This window comes from Drosophila tropicalis, unplaced genomic scaffold (genome assembly GCF_018151085.1).
Source record: "Drosophila tropicalis isolate 14030-0801.00 unplaced genomic scaffold, ASM1815108v1 contig_593, whole genome shotgun sequence".
In the NCBI taxonomy this organism is placed as follows: Eukaryota; Metazoa; Arthropoda; class Insecta; order Diptera; family Drosophilidae; genus Drosophila; species Drosophila tropicalis.
The window spans coordinates 860,372-881,872 of record NW_027173070.1 but is presented as its reverse complement, the minus strand read 5'-3'; the positions used below and the strand labels follow the sequence as shown (position 1 = coordinate 881,872).

Sequence of the window (21,501 nt, the reverse complement as noted above, 5' to 3'; positions counted from 1 at the left end):
ACTAAAACCGTTGACATCTCCAAGTCATTTGTAAAAAGGAAGAAGATTGCGCTCATCAAAATGCCTACATACACTTGCACACTCGCACACCCGCACACACAGCGCATATATGTATGTATGTAGATATGTATGAATATAAACAGAAGGATGTCGTGGAGAGGGATAAAGATGAAGATGATGATGTACATAAGATAAGGGAGAGGGCAAATGCGAGAAGGGCTGGTGGGTGCACATACATATAAAAAATATAAAAGAGTTACGTGCCAAAGTCAAGCAAGAAAAAAAACCGCCAGTTCAGTGTAGAAGGGTAGTGACCAGGGTACGGTGGCAGGGAGCAGGGGGTGGCACAGCATGGGAGAGAATTGTGCAAAGTGCGCGTGACTGGAAGGCAAATGGCATAAAAAGCTTCAACTGCCGGCAAAGGCAGAATATCCAAGTCTCAAGGATAGAGAGAGAGAGAGAGACACAGCACGGGCGAGAAAACGAAGGAAGAAGTCAAAGTATGCAAAAGGCTTAATGAGGGGGGGTGCTCTACGCTGCAAAGTGGGTGAGTGGCGTTGACATTTTTTTCTTTCTTTTTGCTAGTGTGAGCAGAGCGGCGGCGTGGAGAGGTGGACATGGTGATGACATGCATAACAGATGCTGCCTAACATACCTGGGTCACCTGCTGACCAAAAAGCAACAAGCAAACAAACAAAGCGCGTCGTCCGCTTGCAAATAAAACTATACACATAAACAACAACAAGAACAATTAGAGCAGCAGTAAAAAACAAAAAAAAAAAAAAAAAACGTGAGGCAAAAGCAAACAAAACTTGAAAATGCCTGGCAAACAAACCATTTGGAGAGTAACTTCAAGAGAATCGCTTCAAATGCGGCCTGCTGACATCTTTATACCCTGGGACAAACACAAGCTTAAAGGGTGGGTATATTAAGATCTAAGAAAAGCCTTGCATGTAGGGACCAGTTGGTTTGCTTATTCAATCGACCCTAGACTAAATAAAACGTATACGCACGATCTGCCAGCTGAAATAATAACGTTTTAAAATAACAATGACGCAATTTAGAAACACAGTTTTAACATTCTTTTCTTTTAAAAGCAACCTCAGAATACAAAACATAATCCAAAATCTAATTTATGTAGAGAGCATCTGTAAGTCATTTTGTTAAATCATATCGTTTTATTGCCAAACTATGTACTACTTTCTATTTTGAGTTAACTTACTTTTTCGGATCACTGTCTCCGCTTCTGTTTCACATACACACAAACACACTCGCACACACACACACATACATAGAAAACCAATCTATCTACCACTTTGTCTGCCCCACATCAGCTCTTGCACTTGAAAGCTTGGGGGATACTACCGTTAAGTGCAATGTGTTTGCAATTGCCTAGCCGCCGTCTCCCTCTCTCCGTCCTTTCGCCTTAGGCCCGCTATGCAGGCCCATGAACAAAAACATCAACAACAACAACTGTAGAAAATATTTAGTTACCGTGGGCAATGCCTCTTGGAATTTGCCATGCAAAGTTTTGCCTTTGTCTTCCATTTATCTTTCTTAATCAGAATCAGAAATAAATTAATTGGCGTTGTACTGAATTCTGATTTGTTATTTGTATACAACTTGCATGCGTCTATTGGATTCTTACAGAATTTTCTATACCCTTACCATAAGTAAAAAAACAAAGCCATGGGAGGACTTGGCGACCTTTTAACACCCATTCACAATTCCTAAATTGATATTTGGTGATCAATTTTATTATCTTAAAATAAGGATAAAGAATTGTTTCACTTAAGCACATTGGTTTCATAATAAAACGTAATACCTATGTAGTTACTTGTATCCATTTTTGAATTTGTAGTTCGTTGAAATTCATATGCTAATTATATTTGCATAAAGATGAAGTAACAAATAAAATATTTATTTGTTACTAGTATAGTCGAGTGTTTTTTTTTTTTTTTTTGCCCTAGTTGATGAAGGTTATGCCTAATAATTTGGCCAATAGTAATTCCCATTCACTCTGTTTACCCCTTTCTATCTTTCTGTTTCATTATGTCAACTCTAAATTAACACGTGCAAGGTGCTCTCACACATACATACATATGTACATGTACAGTGGCGTGTATGTGTGTACATATGCACACACTCCCTCTTCTCATTTATCTAATAAGATTCTCCCTGCAGAGATATTTTTCGACAACAACAACAACAAAAAAGACAACCAACTTTGATGACTTTTTCGCGCTTTTTTTAATGTGCATTTAAATGTTTGCTTTTACGTAATAATTTGTTATTTTTATTGTAAGAACATGCTATGAATTGCTAATGCGAATCGCCGAACCATTTCAGAGGCTTTGACATGAACAAAAATAAAATAAAAAAAAGTAAAAAAAAAAGCGGGCAATTAACTTTGACGTCTCCTGACAGGGCACGCGATAAAAGTTATCGGTGAGGGGGTGGGGTACAAAGGTGCGGTCGGGGTGGCGGGGGTGTAGGGACAAACAAATTTGAACTGCTCAAATGGAGCGTAAAATTGCAATTGAACTTGAAATAACTTGTTAGCAGCAGAAGAGCGAAACAGAAAAAGCGAGCAAGAAAGAGTATACAATGGGGTCAGCGGGTGCAAAAGAGATGACAAGTGGCTGGTCAATTAGCCATAACTGCAGCACCATTTGAAACAATTGACACAAAATAAAAATTATTTACTTGGCATAGTGTAACCGACTTGTATTGGCCCTTTGAACTGCATATACAAACTGCTATTATCACAATACGTATGTACATACATATGTATGTACATACATATACTAAGCATTTTAGTCACAGTTTAAATGCCGTTCTCTTTCTAATCATCTTCAAGATCATCACGAATATTGATGCTGACATAAGTAAATATTCATAATCACAAATTGCACAGATGTCGCATACATATACCCTGTTAATTATTTAGAGGTGCAGGGTATAACAAATTGTTGGAAAATACTCTCACTTTTCAAGCGGTCTATTACTCTACCTCAGCCATAATCTCTTTCTCGCCCGCTCTTTCTCTCTCTTTCGCGTCAACGGCCTGCGCAACAACAATAACAACGCTAAAGGCAGAAGCAGAATAAAAACAGCTGAGCGTCAAAAACGGCGGTACACACACACACACGCACATTCAGTCGCACATGTTCAATGGGCGTCTATGTTTTTAAAAAAATTAACTAAGCCCAAAAAAGACTTATTAATAAAATAGCTTACACTCACCTTTCATAGAAACAAGAATCGCAGTTAAATTCGTTTATATACGTTTAAACATTTTCTTGCACCATTCGAAGAAATACGCGCACCCATTAACACTTACACCAGTTAAATCTGTATACCTCAAATTGTTTATATTTTATGCATACTACTCCGAAGCAAATTATTTAAATACAATTCGTCATTCCACAAGCACCGCATTTTGATTAATTTCTTTGATTTTTCTCCCGAATTTCACCCGCGAATGCAAAAATAACACAACACCACCGCCTGCAACTAGTGGTGGGAATAACATCGATTTTATATCGATAACATCAGCTAACTTTGATATTCGATATATGTCGATCTTCGGATGGTGGTGCAATCGAATATTCGATTCACGCACTAGGTAAAAATCGATTATCGGAGCAAGCCTATCGGTTAATCAACATTTCGGAGCAAAACCTATCGAAAATAGAATTTGAATTTGTGCACCTTTTTAAATTTTTTTTTAAAAGTTTTTTCTTGTTCTATTTGTGTGGCTTTCTTCTGGAAAGCAAAAAGACTATGGTGGTTTGTAACTACAAATAAACTTCTACACAATAGTCAAGTCGGCTTTAAAAAAGGTAAATCTAAATCTAAATCTTTGGACACAAAAAACCATATTTCAATAATATCTCTCGACTTTGCTAAGGCGTTTGATAAAATAGGAATACATGTCGTAATAGATCAGCTTATTAAGTGGAAAGTTGGCCCAATTATACTTAATTACGTCAAGAGCTTCATGACAAACAGAAAAATAGCAGTAAAAATTGGAAAGTTGTATTCAAAATGACTTCCACTCGAGAATGGTATTCCTCAAGGATCGCCACTCCCACTGATCCTGTTCGTCATTGTATATCAAAAACTTACAGAAATCCTTGATCTACATCAGGAAATAAGCATAAGCGCATATGCCGACGATTTTAATCTTATGATTAAATTAGACAGAAAAAAAAATAAAACAATAAACCTCGACTCTTTATTTAGCAATATAGCTGATTGGTGTCTCTACTCCGGGGGAAGTCTGAAAATGAAATCTAAAAGGGCGCCAAATTTAGTTGATACGAATTTTAAAACCTACAGGCCAGCAATTTGAAAATCAGAGTTTATTATATTATGAGCACAGTTGTTCATTTTATTCTTAGCTCAAACATACTTCTAACACAATATTAATTCAATTTTATATTTAATTTACTTTTACATTGCATTTTTCAATAGCCATATAGATTTGAAAAACTTCCGTCCTTCAAATTAATTTAAAAAGATACTTGGTTTTTGAAATCAAAATATTGTCATCAATGGCCCGCAGGATAAATATAGAAATTTTTACTAAATTGTCTATGATGTAACAAGTTCCATTAACAATTCGCACAATATATATAAATATTATTTATTTATAAGTAGCTGATCCCTACATAATTAATGCATTCAACCATTCCATAGCTTTAACAATTGTCTTTTCGATTTTGTTTTGTGTAACCAAAGTTCATTTGAAATAAATACAGACTTAATAAATAAAGTTAAATTTATAATAAGGACTTATGTAGGAGCAAGCATATATAATATAAAACTATACATAATCATATTGTTTGCAGTTTGTGTTTGTTTGTGGTATAAAAAAAATTGAATCACAAATATCTCTATAAAATAAAAAAATTAAAGGAATTCTATAGACTTACAAAATATAAACAAAATTAAACTGTACAAATTTAATGCCTAACTAAAACATAAATTTTGAATATGCAACTAGTTTTTTTTTGTTTTTCGTTTTTACTTTGTTTTTTGGTTGACTAGATTTATCTCATACCCCAAATTCCTAATTGTATCCCTAACTTTAACTCAAGGGATTGTTTTTTAGGTAGTTGGCCAACAAAAATAATGCAAAGGAAGTGGTTATAAATAAGCTTCCCGGTAGAGATCGTCGTATAGAGAAATTGGGATCATGTTCACGTTGAGCAAACAGCTCTATATCCGATTCGTAGGTCTCATAATTGTTCCAGTTAAGGCAACGTTTAACTGCGTAGTCCCAGCGCCGATAAAGCAACTCACGTCCTGACAAAAATACGTAAACAATGTTTATAAATTTTGGTTTTAGATAATTTTGCAGAGTACTTACTATTCGGTGTGGTTGTGGGAGCATAGACATCTGTGGGTGGTGCATACATTTTGATGGCATATTCCAAACTGACCGCTCGCATGGTAATTCCAGCGGCTATCATAACACCCAATCCCGATGGCGAAGTAGTCTGCGGCCTTTCCAGCATATAACCAATAATATCTGATATAAATTGTACCAGATGTGTGCTTTCGGCATAATCCCCTCCAAAGGTTAATACAGGCTGCATGCACGAATGATCCCAGTTGGGTGTATCCTTTTTAAATGCCTGAAGTACTTCGTAGATTTGAAATCCTGTGGCCTCATATGCCGCTTGGGTTATATTCTCCGCTGTCGTCTGACTGGTTAGACCCAAGATTATACCCCTAGCATCGTAACGCCAATAAGGAGCATATAGACCATGAAATGCGGGAACAAATGTTACCTCTGATCGCTTGGCAGCCAAACCGCATTCCACATTCAACATAGAAGATGAACACGAAGACGATATCATGGAACTCTCCCCGAGAAATGTGGTAAGTGACTCCATTACGTTGTCATTGGAATTGATTTCGGTATTAATTTTCAGACGCTGGCGTAACCAATTTACTGTGGATCCTGCATTGGAAATGGCACCCTCCAGAGTGTAGCATGTCTCCGTCTGCGGTCCAAGTTTATAAGCAATTCCACTAATCAGTCCATTTTGTGATGCCAACAATTGTCGTCCCGTATTGAGGAGAACAAAACAACTGTCATCCAACGTGCAAATATTCTGTCCCGGCTTTAGGCACAATTGACCCAGCATAGCAGCTGGTTGTTCACCCATAACTCCAGCAATGGGCACACCCAGCAGTGGACCCTCCAGCACATAGCCATAGATCTCAGAATTGGAACGTATACGGGGCAGTATATTGATTGGAAGTTTAAAAAATTTACATAATTTGGCATCCCATTGTTGGCTGGTCAGATTCATTAGACCCGTATAGTGAGCATTGGTGATATCTGTGGAGTGTATTCCAACATTTACGCCGCCCGTTAAATTCCATAACAGCCAAGAGTCCAAAGTCCCAAATAAACATTTATCTTCCTCAATCGTTTTGGCCACTGCAGGAACATTTTCCAGTAACCAACGGATTTTCAGGGCGCTAAAACAGCTACTCAGCGGGAGACCACTGCGATGCCGCACATAGTCCACATTATTATTATTATTATGCAGACAAGTCTTTAGCAAGGGAGTAGAACGAGAATCGCACCAGGCGATGGCATTATGTAGGGCCTGACCGGTTTGTTTATTCCATAGTACAGTGGTGCCTCGCTGATTGACTATACCCACGGATATGATGTCATGCGGATTAATTTCCAGTATAACCAAATTCTTATAGGCAGTCTAAAACCATAATAGACGTTCAATTTTAGACGATGATATAATCACTCACAAATACACGCATTTATCCACTTACCTCTATGCACTCTTGCATTGACTTATATATCTCGGAAGGATCGTACTCCAACCAGCCAGCCTGGTGAACAATTTGACGTAATTTTAACTCATGGAAGGCCAGTACTTCTGCATTGCGAGTGGAATAGATCTGCGAAAAAAATAGATTCCTGAGTCAGCTGGTTGTCCAAATGTCTGCATGTGTGTAGGTGTGCGTGCTCGCAAGTGTTTGTGTGCATTTTGGCTGCTTACCAGAAAACGGCAATGTGTGCCGCTCACGTATGAAATGCCAATGAGAGCTCCAAATCTTCCATAGCGACCGTTATTCATAATTATGTCTCCCAACTCACAAACATGTGCCCACTAATGCCCGTGTTGTGCCGTGTGTGTGTGTGCGTGTGTATGTGTGTAAGTTTTAAAACAAAAATTCCAAGCCCAAGCCGCGTTTTTATTTGTTGTTCTTGCCGTTTCAGGGAGTGCAAATCAAAGAATCATCGGGACGCCCTAGTGATGTAAGAAATTAGTGATGAAACTATCGTTAAATGTGACAGGGTTACAGAACATTTTGTGAAAAATTCAAATTTAAAAAAAAAAAACAAATCCTTTGCCTGAATAAAAATAAAATTTTATAACAAATTTTGAAAATATTAAAAATTCTACCTAATTAATTAATATCTATTTAGGTAAATGTTTACTATTACTACTCGGGCCCAAAACGCGCTTAAACTACATAATTTTGGTATCAAACGAAAGAGAAAAATTGCACGAGCACGACCTCAGGTGCGCCTTGGCGATTTATTTCGTAGTTTTTGAGTAATTAACAAAAGAAAATTAATATTTTTAGCGGGACTATAGCTAAAAGTAGCTTTTTCCGGCTAAAAAAAGCTGTTCAATTTTGAGATGGTGTTGCCGAATGCCGAATTTTGGATACTCGAATACGCGGGCTTTTTGAATCTTTTGTTAGCACTATTCTCAACAAACGAAAATATTGTTGAGTTTACAATATTTCTTGATTTTATGGAACAAATATAGTTTAGAATACAATATTCGGCTGCCAGAGCAGCCGAATATTCCTCGACTTTTGGGTTTAGATTAAAATATTTGGCTACCAGGGCAGTCAAACAGCGCGCCAAATAAAAAATAGCGTTTGACAACACTGAAATCTAGCTTTACCCGATTTTTCCACTTTTCAACACTGAAATCTCGAGTAGTAATAGTAAACATTTACCTCTATTTATTGTTATTGCAAAAGTTGTCGTGAAGTTGTACATAGTGACTACTCATCTCTGAAAATAATTCACTAAATTTGCCCGAATATCTAGCGAGTTGGCAGCGCCGCTTATTGTGAGCCTGCGCCGCGTAAAACAAAACAGGCAAAAACACAAGAGACAAACCAGAAGACAACGCAGAAAGAGAAAGGCTCACACTTGTAATAAACAAATTGATTGGCTAAATTGTTAAGACGAATTGATTGACCTCTGGCTCTCTAAACTATCCGAAACAACATCAAACTGTCGTCGCAGATAATACTGGAAGATAATAGCGAGAAGAAAGCTAAGCAGCTGAAGAAGAAGAACTTTAGAGCTGCTTTAAAGCGAAAAAATGCAACGGTACTATGCAGAACGAGAGACAACGGGTCCGGAGTTTGGTAAGTTTACATGCGTCCTGTGTCCCGTTTTTTTTACAGCTACGATTCTTAGTATATCCATGTGTGCGTGACATAGTCCGTTTGTATGCGTGTGTGTGTGCCAGTAGGAGTGTGTGTTTATTGCGCCGCAGAATCAACCCCCAAAAGAGTGTAGCAGAAGGACGATTGTCCTTGCCTTGTATCCGTGTCTTCTGTAGCAGCTTAAGGGTTGTTGCTTTCGAAGAAACGCAAACGCACAGACACACGCACACAAATGAATCGTGTATGGAATGAATGTATGGAGAGAAGATGTAGAGCCAGATTAACGATTTTTCCCATTTTCCTTGCAGACGATCGCCTGATCAAAATGGTACGGGCCAACCCGGCCATCTATGATGTTAGTCATCCGCATTATCGCCGTAATCCGGTGAGAGTTGACATCTGGGATCGCATTGCCACCGAACTGGGAGCTTCCTGTAAGTATCACCATATCTACAGCCGGTCTTTTAAATATATAAAATGCCCTCTTAGAGAATATATACATATGTACATATTTTTATACATAGATTTTGACACATTCTTGATAAATCCGGAAGACTTGTTCAAATTATGTTTGCGGCTTTCTTTTAAATTGAAGATATTTTAAACCTAAATTCTAAAATTCCCGGTGAAACGATCACTTTGAAAATTATCAAGCTAGTACTTCGAATTATTCTCCTAATATTTTAGACAACGTATTCTAATTGAAGAACTGAACTCGAGTACTGTAATTAATATTTACCAGTCCATTAAATTAACATTGGTTAAAAAATATCCAAGTTATACATAGAAACGGTTTATTATGAAAAAGAAGATATATGTATATATAAAAGATAGATGGCCCCTGGGAGAGCTGAGGTGCTCATTTGTTGATAAACGTAAGAGAAATTGTAAAGAATTTACAAATTCTAATCGTATATATTTTTTTTTATTTTAGCACGTTTCTTGCAAACAAAATGGAAGAACATACGATACAACTATTTACAAGAGATCAAAGCCTTGGAAACGGGTCAAGTTAATCCAAATGTACGCAAACGACGCTTCACCGAAGATCTGTCCTTTCTACAGAACACAGCCCAGACATACAATGTGAAGAAGGCCCAGGCGTACATAGCACAAAACAAGGGTGGAAGTGGAGGTGGAGGCGGAGGCAATGGTGGTGTTGTGGGCATGGGCGGCGATGGCAGTGATAACGATAGTAATAGTTATGTCTATCCCGATCCGGAACATTTACGTATTGATTCGGACAACTATGATGTAATTGTGCTGGATAATAGTGAAGATGGCTCACATAGTGCTGATTGCGATATCGATGATGATAATGAATTATTGCCAGAATTGCAACTACTCCATGAAGCTGCCGACGATGAACTGAAGGATCAGGATCCTGATATTAATGGCAATGGAAGTAACAGCAGCAGGATCAAGATACATCAAGATACACACTCATCTCCGGCGTCATCCCCACTGCTAACTCCCATGGTCGTAATGGGCAATGGCAGCAGTCACATGAAATCTGAGGAAGAGCAGCAGGAACAACAACAGCAACACCACCAGGATAGTATCAAAACGAATGCCCTTTCAAATGGAGAAATTACAATTGAACCCATTTATAAACCAAAAGTCACAAGGCGAGCGGCCACGATGTGCAGCTCGGAAATAATGTCGAGTAATGCAAGTAAACGCAAGGCTATGCCGGCTCCATTCCCCTCCATAACACCGATCAGTGATCCCATTGAGCTCTATTGCCTATCATTGGTGGACACATTGCGTAGTATGCCACGGTCAGAGCGGGAACGAGTGAAATTCGAATTTGCCAACATACTGAAAGATGCCAAATATAGGGATGAGTCATAAAAACCCAAGTCCAAGCGGCAGTCACTTTACTAGTCGGGAGAAAACCGATCTGATAATGGTCCCAAAACGATCTCCTTTAGTCTCGTACTATCTTAATACGTACAATATTTATATTTTTTTTTTTTAAATTTTTTCAATTTTTTTCAAACACAATTTTTTGCAATTTAATATAAAATTTTTCTACTATTTAAGATTCGTTTGCTAGGTTAAAGCTCATTAGGTTAATTTGTATTTAGTAATTTTTCCCATACCCTTGCAGAGGGTAGCATTTTACAAATAATTAATTCAGCAGCCATCGAAATGGAATAAACTGTATTAAATTTAAACATAAAAGACATTTTCGAAATGCTGAAACAAAGAGGCTTTACAATTTACCAAAAAAGACATCATATGCATGGGTATCAAAACTTTGGCGTCCCAAAGTTCACTTTTTCGGTACATTTTCGATCATAATGATAGCAGTATGTGTCCATATCTATTTAGTTGTATCAACAAAAAAAAAAAAAAAAAAAAAAAAAAAGAAACCAAAAACATAAATAAATAATGCACGAAATTTATTTCAATGCATCAATTGATTTCTCTAAATCGATAAATCTTATCAAATTTATATTTTTTTTGCTTTTGGGGGAAGAGATTCTATAGATCACTAAAACATTTTTCAGAATTCTTTACTTTCAATATAAAAATACCTTGTCAGGTGCCACAAAAAATTAATAGGGCTTCGATTTCTTATCTAAATTGCCAGCCGATTCGCACAGTCATGTTATTTGTTTTTACTCTTGTGCCATAAGGGCGATTGGATTGTTGTCTATATCATATAATGCAAAGTAATTGTTTCTTTTTAATTTGCTCACCTTTGGCAAATCTAAAAAAGCATTTTCTTAACAAAAGAACAAATATTATTTTCAATTGGCGACATCACAAATCGCCTTTAATTTTTTATTAATAATATTTTGTATAAGTTTTATTATTAATATGTAAACTTTATTAAAAAGTAGTTAAGTTTAGTAGCATTATATAGTTCGTTTTTCCCCCATTTACGGTAAACAAAATTGATTTAACATTATCTTAAAGTTAACTTTTATTATTTATGTTGATTATAAAAATGTATCCAATAGATTGTGTTATTTTTCTGACTGTTCTATTTCTTAAAAGTCCGTAGAATTTGCAAAAAAAAAAAATACCAAAATAGAAATAAGAAATGGGTTAATTAATTGACTATATATTAGATATATAGGAGCATAAGGCATATTTCTTGTTGTTAGGATATTAACAACTATGTATATAAAGAAAAACAATCTCTCCAAGCAATTGGTTCTTCGCAAAGATAACCAAAAATTCTTCCAAACATTGGGTCCTTCATTCACTACTGGGGCAACCAAGAGAGTGAGATCCCCTTAGTAATTTTGGTTTCAGATATACAAAATCAGTTCCTTTTTTTTGTATAAAAGATAACAGCAAAATTAAATCGCAATTCCGTGCGGTTTGTTTCCAATACTCTCAAGGCAAGTGTCCAGTTAAAAAAAAAAAAACAAATTATGAAAACATAAATTTTGTTTGCTTCTCTCCATGTGATGATGAAGTGGGATATAACAAAAATAAACTATCCGACGACCTGCAAGCCTCTACGATTCGTGTTTTGGGGTATTCAAAACAGAAGTCTGATGCGTCAACATTTGACGACCTTCGTTCTCATTATGTTGTTGTTTATTATCGTCGAGGATATCAGAGAGGTCATACATCCCAGGTTGATAGGTCATTAGCTCCGAACCGCTATTGGCTGTAAAATAAAATGAGTTCCGTTTAGAATTATTTCGTTGAAATTTTTAAGTAATTACATACCTTTCTTATCCCCGCCTAATAGATTTTCATTGGGAAAGGATAAACCATAATTGTCTAGCAGTTCAGAGTCAGCAAAGAGCTGAAAAGAGAGAAGATAAACATTTAATTTTCTTTGTCAAAGAGCTCGTAAAAATTGAAAATAATTTGTATATATTAAATAGTTATCTGTAAAGACGGACCTTCAATAGCAGCTCATCTTCGGTTAGCTGCATTAGAGGCGTCCTTCGTGTTGACTAATTTTTGGTTAAATAAGTTTGATCTAGATTTTCCGTATATCCAAATTTTTAAATTCAAATACTTACACCCAACAGCATATTTTGATCAATTGAGACATTATCGCTTCGAAGCAAATCTTTTAGAGTGTCGAGATCATCTTGCATATTATCCAAATGTCCATGGACGTCATCACTGTAAGCAGCAGAATGTAGTGAAGGATTATGAGGATGAGAAAAGTTTGAAATTATTTGCTCTACTAACACTGAATTCATTCGCAAGAGTTGTTGCCCATTGCCATTGCCTTGACCTGCGGTTGATCCTTCACGATTGTTGTCATTGTCACCAGTATACTTTGCCACTGCCATAAGATCAGCTTCCTCATCCTCCTGTTGTTGTTGCTGTTCATTGGCTGCAGCTGCTGCGGCCTTAGAAGTGGAGGCCAAACTGGCATCGAGTAGAGATTGATTATTTGCAAATTTGCCATTATTCACCGTACTTTGACCAAATTGTGCAGCATCTTCCATAATGGGTGAAGATCCAACCAGCAATGAGGCGGAGGAATCATCCTCAAATATATTTGTGGGCATGTCATTGCTTATAAAATTCACATGGTAAAGATCCGAATTCTTATGGGAAACGACTGGGACGCTAGCTTCGCTTTGTTCCTGCTTGACCAGCAGTGGCTGGGGTATTATCTTTGCTGGCGAGGGTGATGGTGATGAGGAGATTCCTTCCTCGAGCAGCTGCTCCCGATGACGCTGCTTATTCTTTTCCTTTAATTGCAAACGCTTACGCTCCTCTTGCTGTCTTACCATGGGCGTGGTAAGAACATTTTGCTCTTCGGCCAATAAAGGACTATTGGGTAACTCCTGAATGTGTGTCGAGTCCGGGGCCTCAGTCACTGTATACATGGCATTCGAAGGCGGTCCGCCACGCTGGTTAATTAAATTTCCTCCAGTCATTTGGAGGAACTCATCGCCACCGCTTTGATTGGAGTAATCATAGTTATGTGAGCTCATGCTTAAATTTGAACGTGGTCGTTCCATGGCCTGTGGCGAAGCACTATCCTGCAAGTAAGGGGAAGGCGTAGCCTGCGGATTCATCACCTCTTCGAGCAATTCCTCGCTTAGCTCGTGTATCACCGGTCCTTCACCGTTGTCGCTCTCCGTTTCGCTTGTGGTTCGTCCACGTACATTTTCCGGCGTATCATTAATCATCAATTGCATGTGACGTTTCACTCCGGACATATTTCTCGATGGCTGGACTATCGATATAAGGAATTGTATCAACTTATTCACTATCTGCTGCTGTTTGGCATGCTTTTGTCTTAGGCTGGCTATCTCACGCCATAGAGCCTCATTTTCTTGCTTCATCACCGAGAAGCCGGAATCTATGGTATCCTGACGTCCACGTATGTTCTTTACATCGTTTAAAACCTTTGAGACAGTCTCCTGCTTTAGTACACTCTTCTCATCCACCGTTGATTTCGTATTTGATATCTTTCGTTTAATATGATCCAATAGATAGGGATAATTACGTTTGAAACACGGATGAGAAAACTCAATCTCATCGCGATCAAAACGCAGACCACCATTCTCTATTGATGTAATCTTGTGGAAACCATCTAAAGAACACAAACATAAAATTAATATCAGCAGTCTTTTCTATTTTACATTTTACTTACACATATTTAGTTGTCGTATAAAACTGGCCATATTGTTGTGCTTATAGTTCAGTGGCAACAAATCGTGAGCAAATTGAGCCTGATTTTGTATAATAAAACTGGAACCATCCTGTGAAAAAGTACAATAACGGAAATCATGCTGATAAGTAAAAAAGCCACAAAAATATACAAAAATTGTGTGGTTGAGTGTGCATAACTAATGATAAGAATGAGGAAAACCAAAGCAAAGGGTTTGACCGTTGTTTGGTCATAAATTATCTAACCAAACACAAGTTTAAATACCAAATGATTGTTCAATATAAAGATACAAATTTTAAGGTTTTAATTGATCTAATGATACTATATGTAGTGATAAATGGATTAGAAAAAGTATCTTAGCTAAGAAAAATTTACATTTTCAAAGGTAAATCTAAGATGGAATTATATTGTTTACCCTGAAAACAAATTGTTTTCAAGACAAAAATTATCAACAGAGTTTGACAGACAGACGGAGGATGAAGGAAATGGGAAAATTTTCCAAAGGGCAAGCGTGCACTGGGTACACGTACGCACTGCTCCGTGTAAAGAGGCAGCTGACGGACACGCATTCTGCGTATATGCAAATGGTAAACAACAACAACTTGCATACGTGCTGCCTTGCATGGCAACACCAACAACAATCAAAAAGGGGATGGGGCGATGTGAGACAGGGAGAACAACAGACAGACAGAGAGAGTGCTGCACCAGATGATGTAGAGAGAAAGTGTCTATTGAAAAAAAAAAAAAAAATGGTCCTACCTTATTCCAACAAATTAAATTGTCCGTTTCAGCATCGTCCACAAGTCGCCAGAGTTTGGCCAGAAAGGCTGGAACACCTGGTCCGCCGCTGCCTCCAGAGGCAGCAGATCCATTTCCACCATTACCCAATTCTGTATGCATATTGCTGCGACGTTTTATACGCTGCTGCGGTTGCTGTTCCAGCTCTTCGTCTTCCTCCTCCTCACTTGAGTCGTGCCTGAATTGCACCGCTTTGGCAGTTGAACGCGACGGCCGGGACATGTAATCAATAAATAAGCTGAAAGCGAAAATCAAAATATGTTTAATCAATGAAATTTGTATTTTTTGTTGGTCCACAGTCCAATTACAGTTACAGATCCATATAAATACATATAGAAGAATATGCATGTGTGTGTGTATGTGTGGGTTTGTGTGCGAGTGTCTAAGTGAGGGTGAGCCTCCGAGAGAGCAAAGAGAAGGCAGAGAGATACTTTTAAGTGTTGTGTTTCTTATGTTGTGCTGTGAAAGTTAGTGCTTAGTATTAGTTTTTAATGATCATAAGTGCGTCACTCTGTGAACTATTAACTTGCACAAATTGAACTAATGCGTGTGGCTCTTCTTCTTCCATTTCATTTGAGATTACCTCTTACCTACCTTAACACACACTTGAAGCTGCTGCGGAGAACAGATTTAAAGACTGTTAGCTTATTCACTTTCGTTTCGTTTAAGGCGTTACTCTCGTTATATTTTTGTTTTGTTTGTTCAAAGTTCTTTTCACTTGTTTTAAACACAAGTAAGGTAATAAATATTTTCACTCGCAATTAACTCCTGTATTTCACTCCGTCTCTTTTCACAACGTCAGTCGCTATGGATGGACTGTTTGGCAAAACCGAAAGAAGTCAACCCTGCGTCTATTTATATCGTTTCCAGTGTCTGTCTCTAGAGCTATCGGACCCTCTAGCACATTCTGGCGCGCATATAAATTGCGATATCCATTTGATTTGTTGATGGAAGTAAGCAGGTTTTAATTTGAATGTGAATTAGAAGAACAAAACAATGTTGCAATAAATGAATGTATAAGTTTTAATTTGCTTGGCCTGTCAATCTAGTTAAAAACCCATGACCAGAAGTGTCTGAGGATTGTACATATGTATGTATGTAAAATAATTCTTTCTGTTATAAATAAAATCTTTTACTTATCGCAGGTATGATTTGTATAAATATAGCCGCAAGATTGCCAGCATTTTTATGTGATTAAAACCCAAAAACTGAAGCACAACTTAATAAGCAAATCCATTTCAACTTGCACTAATTTTAACTTGACTTGAGAAGGTGTAATAGAACTGGCAGCGGTGACTCTAAATTGTTATCGGTGCTTTCAAAATGTAAACCAACCAGATATTTGTATGAAATGCGTTCCTATAAAGCACATAATGCTCAGTTTATACTATAATAATCTGAAATTCCTTTGAGAAATTACATATTTAACATCAGCTATTTCTCAGGTACTTTCAAATAATCCATAACCCGCTTAAAACATCAATATACATTGAAAAATTGTCACATGCTTAGTGAGAATAGGCTATTAGAGAGGCTGCATTTCAATGTCATCGATACGAGGTCGCGTAAACACTGCACACAAAAATATATCGATACTTTTTGCATACGGACGAAAAACATGAAAAATGGCTGACTTTTTTAATTGCCGTATTCGAAGGATTTTTGTTTGATTTAATAATGAAATTGCTATAAAACTCTAAATAATATGTTTACGGATACTTTCAAAGACAAGACTAAATAATTAAATATGTGGGAACACATTAAAATGTAAGTGAAATTCACATTTGAAAATGGTCCCTCTTGTGGAAGAAAAGAACGACTGCGAATACAAAAGAATCGCATATGTGTATGTGAGGGGCAACAACAAAAATTCAATTGAAAAAGGCGCCAAGCAAATCAAAAAAAAAAAAAAAAAACAACAACAAATATGCCGGCCAAATAATTTCCATTTAACTTTTCTTTTGATTTTCTCTCCCCCACAGAAAAGACTGCTTACAAACAGAACTCTCGAGCACTCATATGTAATCCAATATGATGAACAATCAGTTTCACACTTCGCCAACCAATCCACTCCATTTGGCTGGAACGGGCAATGGAAGTATTGGAGTCGGCGTTGGAGGAACTCCATCTACTTTTGGCTATATGCCGAGTCCGGTTCAACAACAGCCGTCGGCAACGCCTGGTCAATGGCTGACCTATCAAATACTGCCTCCGAGTAACCAGCAGATTATGGGTCAACAGAGTTTGCCCAAACGCTGGCAACCGACCACAACCCATCCAAACACCATTCAGATTACAACGACAACAACTAATCCAACTCTCCAAAACATGTCTACGCTCGGGAAACAACGTGCAGAAGCGGCGGTGGTCACATCATCATCTAATCCGCATCCTATGGCCTTTAAGACCAATAATATACGGATCATTTCAACGTCTCCTAATATATACAATTTAAATAAAACGATGACAGATGCAACTCAACAACAACAGCAGCACTCTCTGTATGCTCCTGTCCAGTCGTATTACTTGCCGAGTGCTGGAAATCCTAGCCAATTAAATCGATTAGTGGCCAATAACACATTGGCCAAGCAACAACAACAACTTTCATCACAGTCTCCGGTACCACCGCTTGTGCCGGTAAGCAATCGAACATCAGCATCTTCTTCTGTTGTGCCCTCCACCGTGGTTCTCGATAGAATTAACATTTGCATAAATAATCATTATGCCGACTCCGCTCCATCGCAGCTGCTAGGACAGCAGCAGCCTTCACCCATTATACCAGCTATACAGCATAAGCCTCTGATGCCGCCAATGTCGTTGCCGTTGCCCTTAATTGATAGCAGTTGCAGTTCCGTCTCCAGCAGCAGCTATGAAGACAGTGCAGGAGCAGGAGGGGATGGTGGTGTTCCAACCATAGAGGAGGCTATTTCAAAAGCCTTAACTGTTAGCAGCGCTATAATTGTGATTGATGAACCAGATTCCACCACAGCAACCCCGCAAACCCCCCAACAACACCAGAAAGTATTCTTGGTTCTCCCCTGAAATCCAATATGTCTTCATCCGCCTCATCTTCAGCATCTCCATCCCCGCCTCCTGCAATTTCCAAGCCAAGCTTCAAGTCAAACGAGGCTCCATGCCTACCTCCTACGCCTCCAACGCCACCAACAGCGCCATCCCCAACCACAGCTGTCGCTAAAGCCCCACAGCCTGCACAACCGATTGTAATAAGCAATTATTCTTTGCAAGAAGATGTCTTCATTAAATGCCAAGATGGCAGATTTTATCTGGGCACAATCATTGAAGAAAGCCGTGAACAATTTCTAATACGATTCGATGATCAATCAGAGCAATGGTGTGGCCCAGAAAAAATGCGTAAGCTGGGTGGTGCCAGCTCGAATTCTAACTCGTCGAATCTGCTTGCTGATGGTGCCAACAATTCATCAAACCTAACAGACTCTACTGATTCCGCCAACAATTCCGCTTCCTCGAGCACAAGTAGTTCAATGTGTGTGGCCTGCAAGCGTTCAGATGTTCAGGACATTGTGGAAATATGCGAACGTTGTGGACGTGGCTATCATCGTGGCTGCACCACCGAAATTATTATTGGCAGTGACATATGGTGTTGCAAACGGTGCGCCAAGCCCATGAAAATGTATCCACCTTTAAACCATTATTTTATTGGCAAACCTCAAGGCATTTGTCGTCAGTTACCATACCATGTAAGTAAAGAATCTAAATTAGACAAACTTATCATATTAAATTCTTCAAAATCATTTAAAGTAATATTGACCATTTTGCCTTAAAATAAAAAATATTATTACTCTTACAGGTGGATAAACTCAGCTGGGATGAGAAGCATCGTGTAAATGAAGAGCAAATCTATTGTTATTGTGGCAAGCCTGGAAAATTTGATCATAATATGTTGCAATGCTGCAAATGTCGTAACTGGTTTCATACTCAGTGCATGCAGAATTTCAAAACAAAACTGCTGCGCGGTGATATGTAAGTGAAATGAACTTGAATATGCAAAGAAGAAATTATATTTTACAAGTGCCTCCCGTCTTTTTTATATGGCAGGTTCTTTGTATTTTGCTGCACTGTGTGCAACGAAGGTGTGGAGTTTCTGCGACGTTTACAAATCGATTGGGTTGATGTTCTGCATATTGCTCTCTACAACTTACGCAAGCATCAGCATCAAAAATATCATCATTTGCTGAAGGATATTTGGCCATTTGTATTGAAGCAACGTCACAATTTGCCCATATGTAAGGAATGGCGGTTGCTGCCAGAGACTACACTAATGGAGAGATTAAAGCAAACATTGAAAGATTATTCCGATCGATTTGTATGCGGTCGGGAAGTGAAACGTGCCCCAGCCTATTATGCTCTACGTCACAGTGGACCACCGTTAATCCCGAAAGTATTTCTTCAAGAAAATGAAGAGCTTAACGATGACTTGTTGATAAAAAAATATAATTTGCTACTACTGCCTGATGAGGATAAAAATAATGCACCCACAGATGTGTATGAGTTTCACACAGACGAAGATGATGACCAGCAGCAGCAGCAGTTGCCGGATGAAGATGAGACTGGTGTTGAGGTGTCTACTAGTGAGGAGGATGAGATTCCTATTAAACAGATAATCGAGAAGGTTAAAAAACAGGCGGAGCTAAGGGAACTGAAACCTCCCCAACCACCGCCAGCGGATGACAATGCACATGATGCCTCTGCTGGCATCATCGCTACCAGCACCATCACTTCCATGCCTGCTCAGCTCCAAATGATGGAGATGGCCAACAGTAGTCGTAAACGAAAGGCTTTCCGGCTCTCGAAACGTTATGATACTAGCGACTGCAACCGAAATCACTGTGATTTTTCATCCGATGAGAATTCAAGCAGCAGTCGTGGTACCAGCTCCCTAGATATTATCATACCGCCACCAGTAAACTTCCTAGGTCGCAATAATCCATTTTTAATGGCCACGCCAAAGAAATCGCAGCAAATTAATAAATTGGCATCTGGAAACTTGGGAGTGGGCGTCACTGGTATCATCAATAGCCTGTTCAAGTTAAAGAGCGGAGGCGGTGCTGGTTGCTTAGCGAAGGAACAGCCGCGCATGGTGAGAACCATTAAGCGTAAACTGTGTGCCAAAGATATAACCATTGGACCTAATCAAGAGGTTCGTCGACGCCGAACTCGTCGCCTGATCACAGATATGGAAGTAAGTGAAAAAAAAATACAAAATCATTTTCAATCAATTATTAAATGTCGTTCTGTCTTTATAGATCATCAACACCACCACCATAAATCCTATACCTAGCCACTATTTTTCCATCTATGCCAAAGATTCGCAAACACCAGCAGCAGCAGCGCATCCACATCCTCCTCCGCCACCACCACCGCCGTCACTGTCAGCGTCAACTGGCAAGATATTGCCATCCCACGGCCGTCTTCTGCGACAACGTCCACAGAAATCAGCACGCCATGCACTTAATCAGAATCGCCGGATTTCCACTGCCACAGCAACTAACAGCAACAATGTCTCATCGGCGTCATCGTCATCATCGTCATCCGCCTCTTCCAATGGTTCATCATCCATGCTGGATCTAAAGCAATCGGTCAATAAGTATTTCGGCGGAGCCATCAATCGTATTGATGCTGGTGAATCGTTTGCAATTCGAGCCAAACGTCGCATAGGAAACGGACAAGTGCAGTATTTAGTGGAGTGGACAAATGGCAACTGAAAAACAAATGATGCATTATACTTATTAATTAATATTATTACTTTTTACGTTATTCGATTAAATTTTTTTTTTGTATTTTATTAATTTGCCCAGGGTTGGCAAAGATCATAGTTAAAAGCATGGGCGAAATAATTTGATTTCTTTTTCTGTTCTTTATTGTTTTATTTAAGTAAAAAAAAAAAGAGTTGATGATTTATTTACCTATCCAAACCACTGCCAAAAAAGATTAAAATTATGGTTTGACATTGATCTAGGCAAACAGAAACAAATAATGGAACTAAATACAGGTTTTTATTGTGCAATCGCAGTTTAAAAGTGGTCGATAAAAAGGACACAAATTGGCAGATTTAAAGTATTACAAAATTTAAATGAAAAGAGCATATAAGCTGAATGAAAACGAAATGCGTATTAATTTCTATCTGTTCTAAAGAATCTAGAGTTACTTCTATTGATATATTTTCGAAAAATATATACATACATATATAGAATTATATACGATAATCCCCCATGTGTTAATTGCATACAAAAATTTCTCTAACGTATACCATATACCATACAAAAAATTATAATGCTATCAATAAATAATTTAGTTGTAATTTAAACTTGTATTTAATTGGATAATTTTTTCTAATTTTAAGTAATGAAATCAAAATCGATTTGAATCACAAAAAAACAACACATCAATCTCATTGCGCGCAAACAAAAAGTATACAAAAATTTGGTTCGACAAATAATGTTTTCTGTGTGTATAAAAATTATATATAAATTTATCGAAATAAATGTTTTTTCCAAATGTCATCAGAGAAGGCTTTGCATTTGATTTGACAGTTCTAAACGGTATATAACTCGCAGACAGCCAAAGGGCTAGTTTCAATAGGTACC

General features: G+C 38.0%; 5 protein-coding genes across 9 annotated transcripts in view; 2 read left to right on the top strand and 3 right to left on the bottom strand.

Moving 5' to 3' along the window:
* Positions 1-3,511, bottom strand: part of bin3 (bicoid-interacting protein 3) — a 57,195-nt gene extending 53,684 nt beyond the window's left edge. The window contains 1 exon segment of the mRNA XM_068288296.1: positions 3,247-3,511. The gene's annotated coding sequence lies outside the window, so the exon portion shown is untranslated.
* Positions 3,512-4,637: 1,126 nt separating this feature from the next.
* LOC137576146 (glycerol kinase 3) lies at positions 4,638-7,311 on the bottom strand. The gene is made up of 4 exons (XM_068289061.1): positions 7,047-7,311; positions 6,817-6,945; positions 5,378-6,743; positions 4,638-5,313 (listed from the first exon to the last, which is right to left on the bottom strand). Exons 1-4 carry the CDS (start codon positions 7,122-7,124, stop codon positions 5,096-5,098), a joined length of 1,791 nt encoding a protein of 596 aa, XP_068145162.1. The 5' UTR covers positions 7,125-7,311; the 3' UTR covers positions 4,638-5,095.
* A 770-nt stretch (positions 7,312-8,081) lies between these two features.
* Dlip3 (Dorsal interacting protein 3) lies at positions 8,082-10,650 on the top strand. Its single transcript, XM_068289592.1, has 3 exons — positions 8,082-8,442; positions 8,772-8,897; positions 9,398-10,650. Exons 1-3 carry the CDS (start codon positions 8,397-8,399, stop codon positions 10,315-10,317), a joined length of 1,092 nt encoding a protein of 363 aa, XP_068145693.1. The 5' UTR covers positions 8,082-8,396; the 3' UTR covers positions 10,318-10,650.
* Positions 10,651-11,373: 723 nt separating this feature from the next.
* On the bottom strand, positions 11,374-15,715 carry Hsf (Heat shock factor). Of its 5 annotated transcripts, XM_068290486.1 has the most exons (8): positions 15,470-15,713; positions 14,837-15,113; positions 14,060-14,168; positions 12,637-13,999; positions 12,462-12,567; positions 12,339-12,392; positions 12,160-12,238; positions 11,374-12,097 (listed from the first exon to the last, which is right to left on the bottom strand). In XM_068290486.1, the coding sequence occupies exons 2-8, from the start codon at positions 15,095-15,097 to the stop codon at positions 11,943-11,945; spliced, it is 2,127 nt and encodes a 708-aa protein (XP_068146587.1). In that variant the 5' UTR covers positions 15,098-15,113; positions 15,470-15,713; the 3' UTR covers positions 11,374-11,942. The 5 variants fall into 5 exon arrangements, with proteins under 5 accessions (XP_068146587.1, XP_068146585.1, XP_068146584.1 ...); XM_068290484.1 differs by having other exon boundaries at positions 12,462-13,999; positions 15,466-15,715; XM_068290483.1 differs by having other exon boundaries at positions 12,462-13,999; positions 15,470-15,714.
* A 762-nt stretch (positions 15,716-16,477) lies between these two features.
* On the top strand, positions 16,478-21,120 carry Pcl (polycomb protein Pcl). Its single transcript, XM_068289686.1, is given in 6 exon segments — positions 16,478-16,642; positions 16,858-17,873; positions 17,876-18,594; positions 18,705-18,877; positions 18,953-20,096; positions 20,161-21,120. Coding segments are annotated over 5 exon segments (3,462 nt in total). The 5' UTR covers positions 16,478-16,642; positions 16,858-16,906; the 3' UTR covers positions 20,620-21,120.
* The last annotated feature ends 381 nt before the right edge of the window (positions 21,121-21,501 follow it).

Excerpts from the sequence above, each read along its gene's own strand:
- LOC137576146 (XM_068289061.1), bottom strand. The coding sequence starts at position 7,124 with ATGAATAACGGTCGCTATGGAAGATTTGGAGCTCTCATTGGCATTTCA. Across the intron at positions 6,946-7,046 it reads GCACACATTGCCGTTTTCTG|ATCTATTCCACTCGCAATGC; the intron begins GTAAGCAGCCAA and ends TTTTTTTCGCAG. Across the intron at positions 6,744-6,816 it reads CAATGCAAGAGTGCATAGAG|ACTGCCTATAAGAATTTGGT; the intron begins GTAAGTGGATAA and ends TTATGGTTTTAG.
- Dlip3 (XM_068289592.1), top strand. The coding sequence starts at position 8,397 with ATGCAACGGTACTATGCAGAACGAGAGACAACGGGTCCGGAGTTTG. Across the intron at positions 8,443-8,771 it reads GACAACGGGTCCGGAGTTTG|ACGATCGCCTGATCAAAATG; the intron begins GTAAGTTTACAT and ends TTTTCCTTGCAG. Across the intron at positions 8,898-9,397 it reads CACCGAACTGGGAGCTTCCT|CACGTTTCTTGCAAACAAAA; the intron begins GTAAGTATCACC and ends TTTTTATTTTAG.
- Hsf (XM_068290484.1), bottom strand. The coding sequence starts at position 15,097 with ATGTCCCGGCCGTCGCGTTCAACTGCCAAAGCGGTGCAATTCAGGCAC. Across the intron at positions 14,000-14,059 it reads TATACGACAACTAAATATGT|ATGGTTTCCACAAGATTACA; the intron begins GTAAGTAAAATG and ends TGTGTTCTTTAG. Across the intron at positions 12,098-12,159 it reads ATTAGGCGGGGATAAGAAAG|CCAATAGCGGTTCGGAGCTA; the intron begins GTATGTAATTAC and ends TTTATTTTACAG.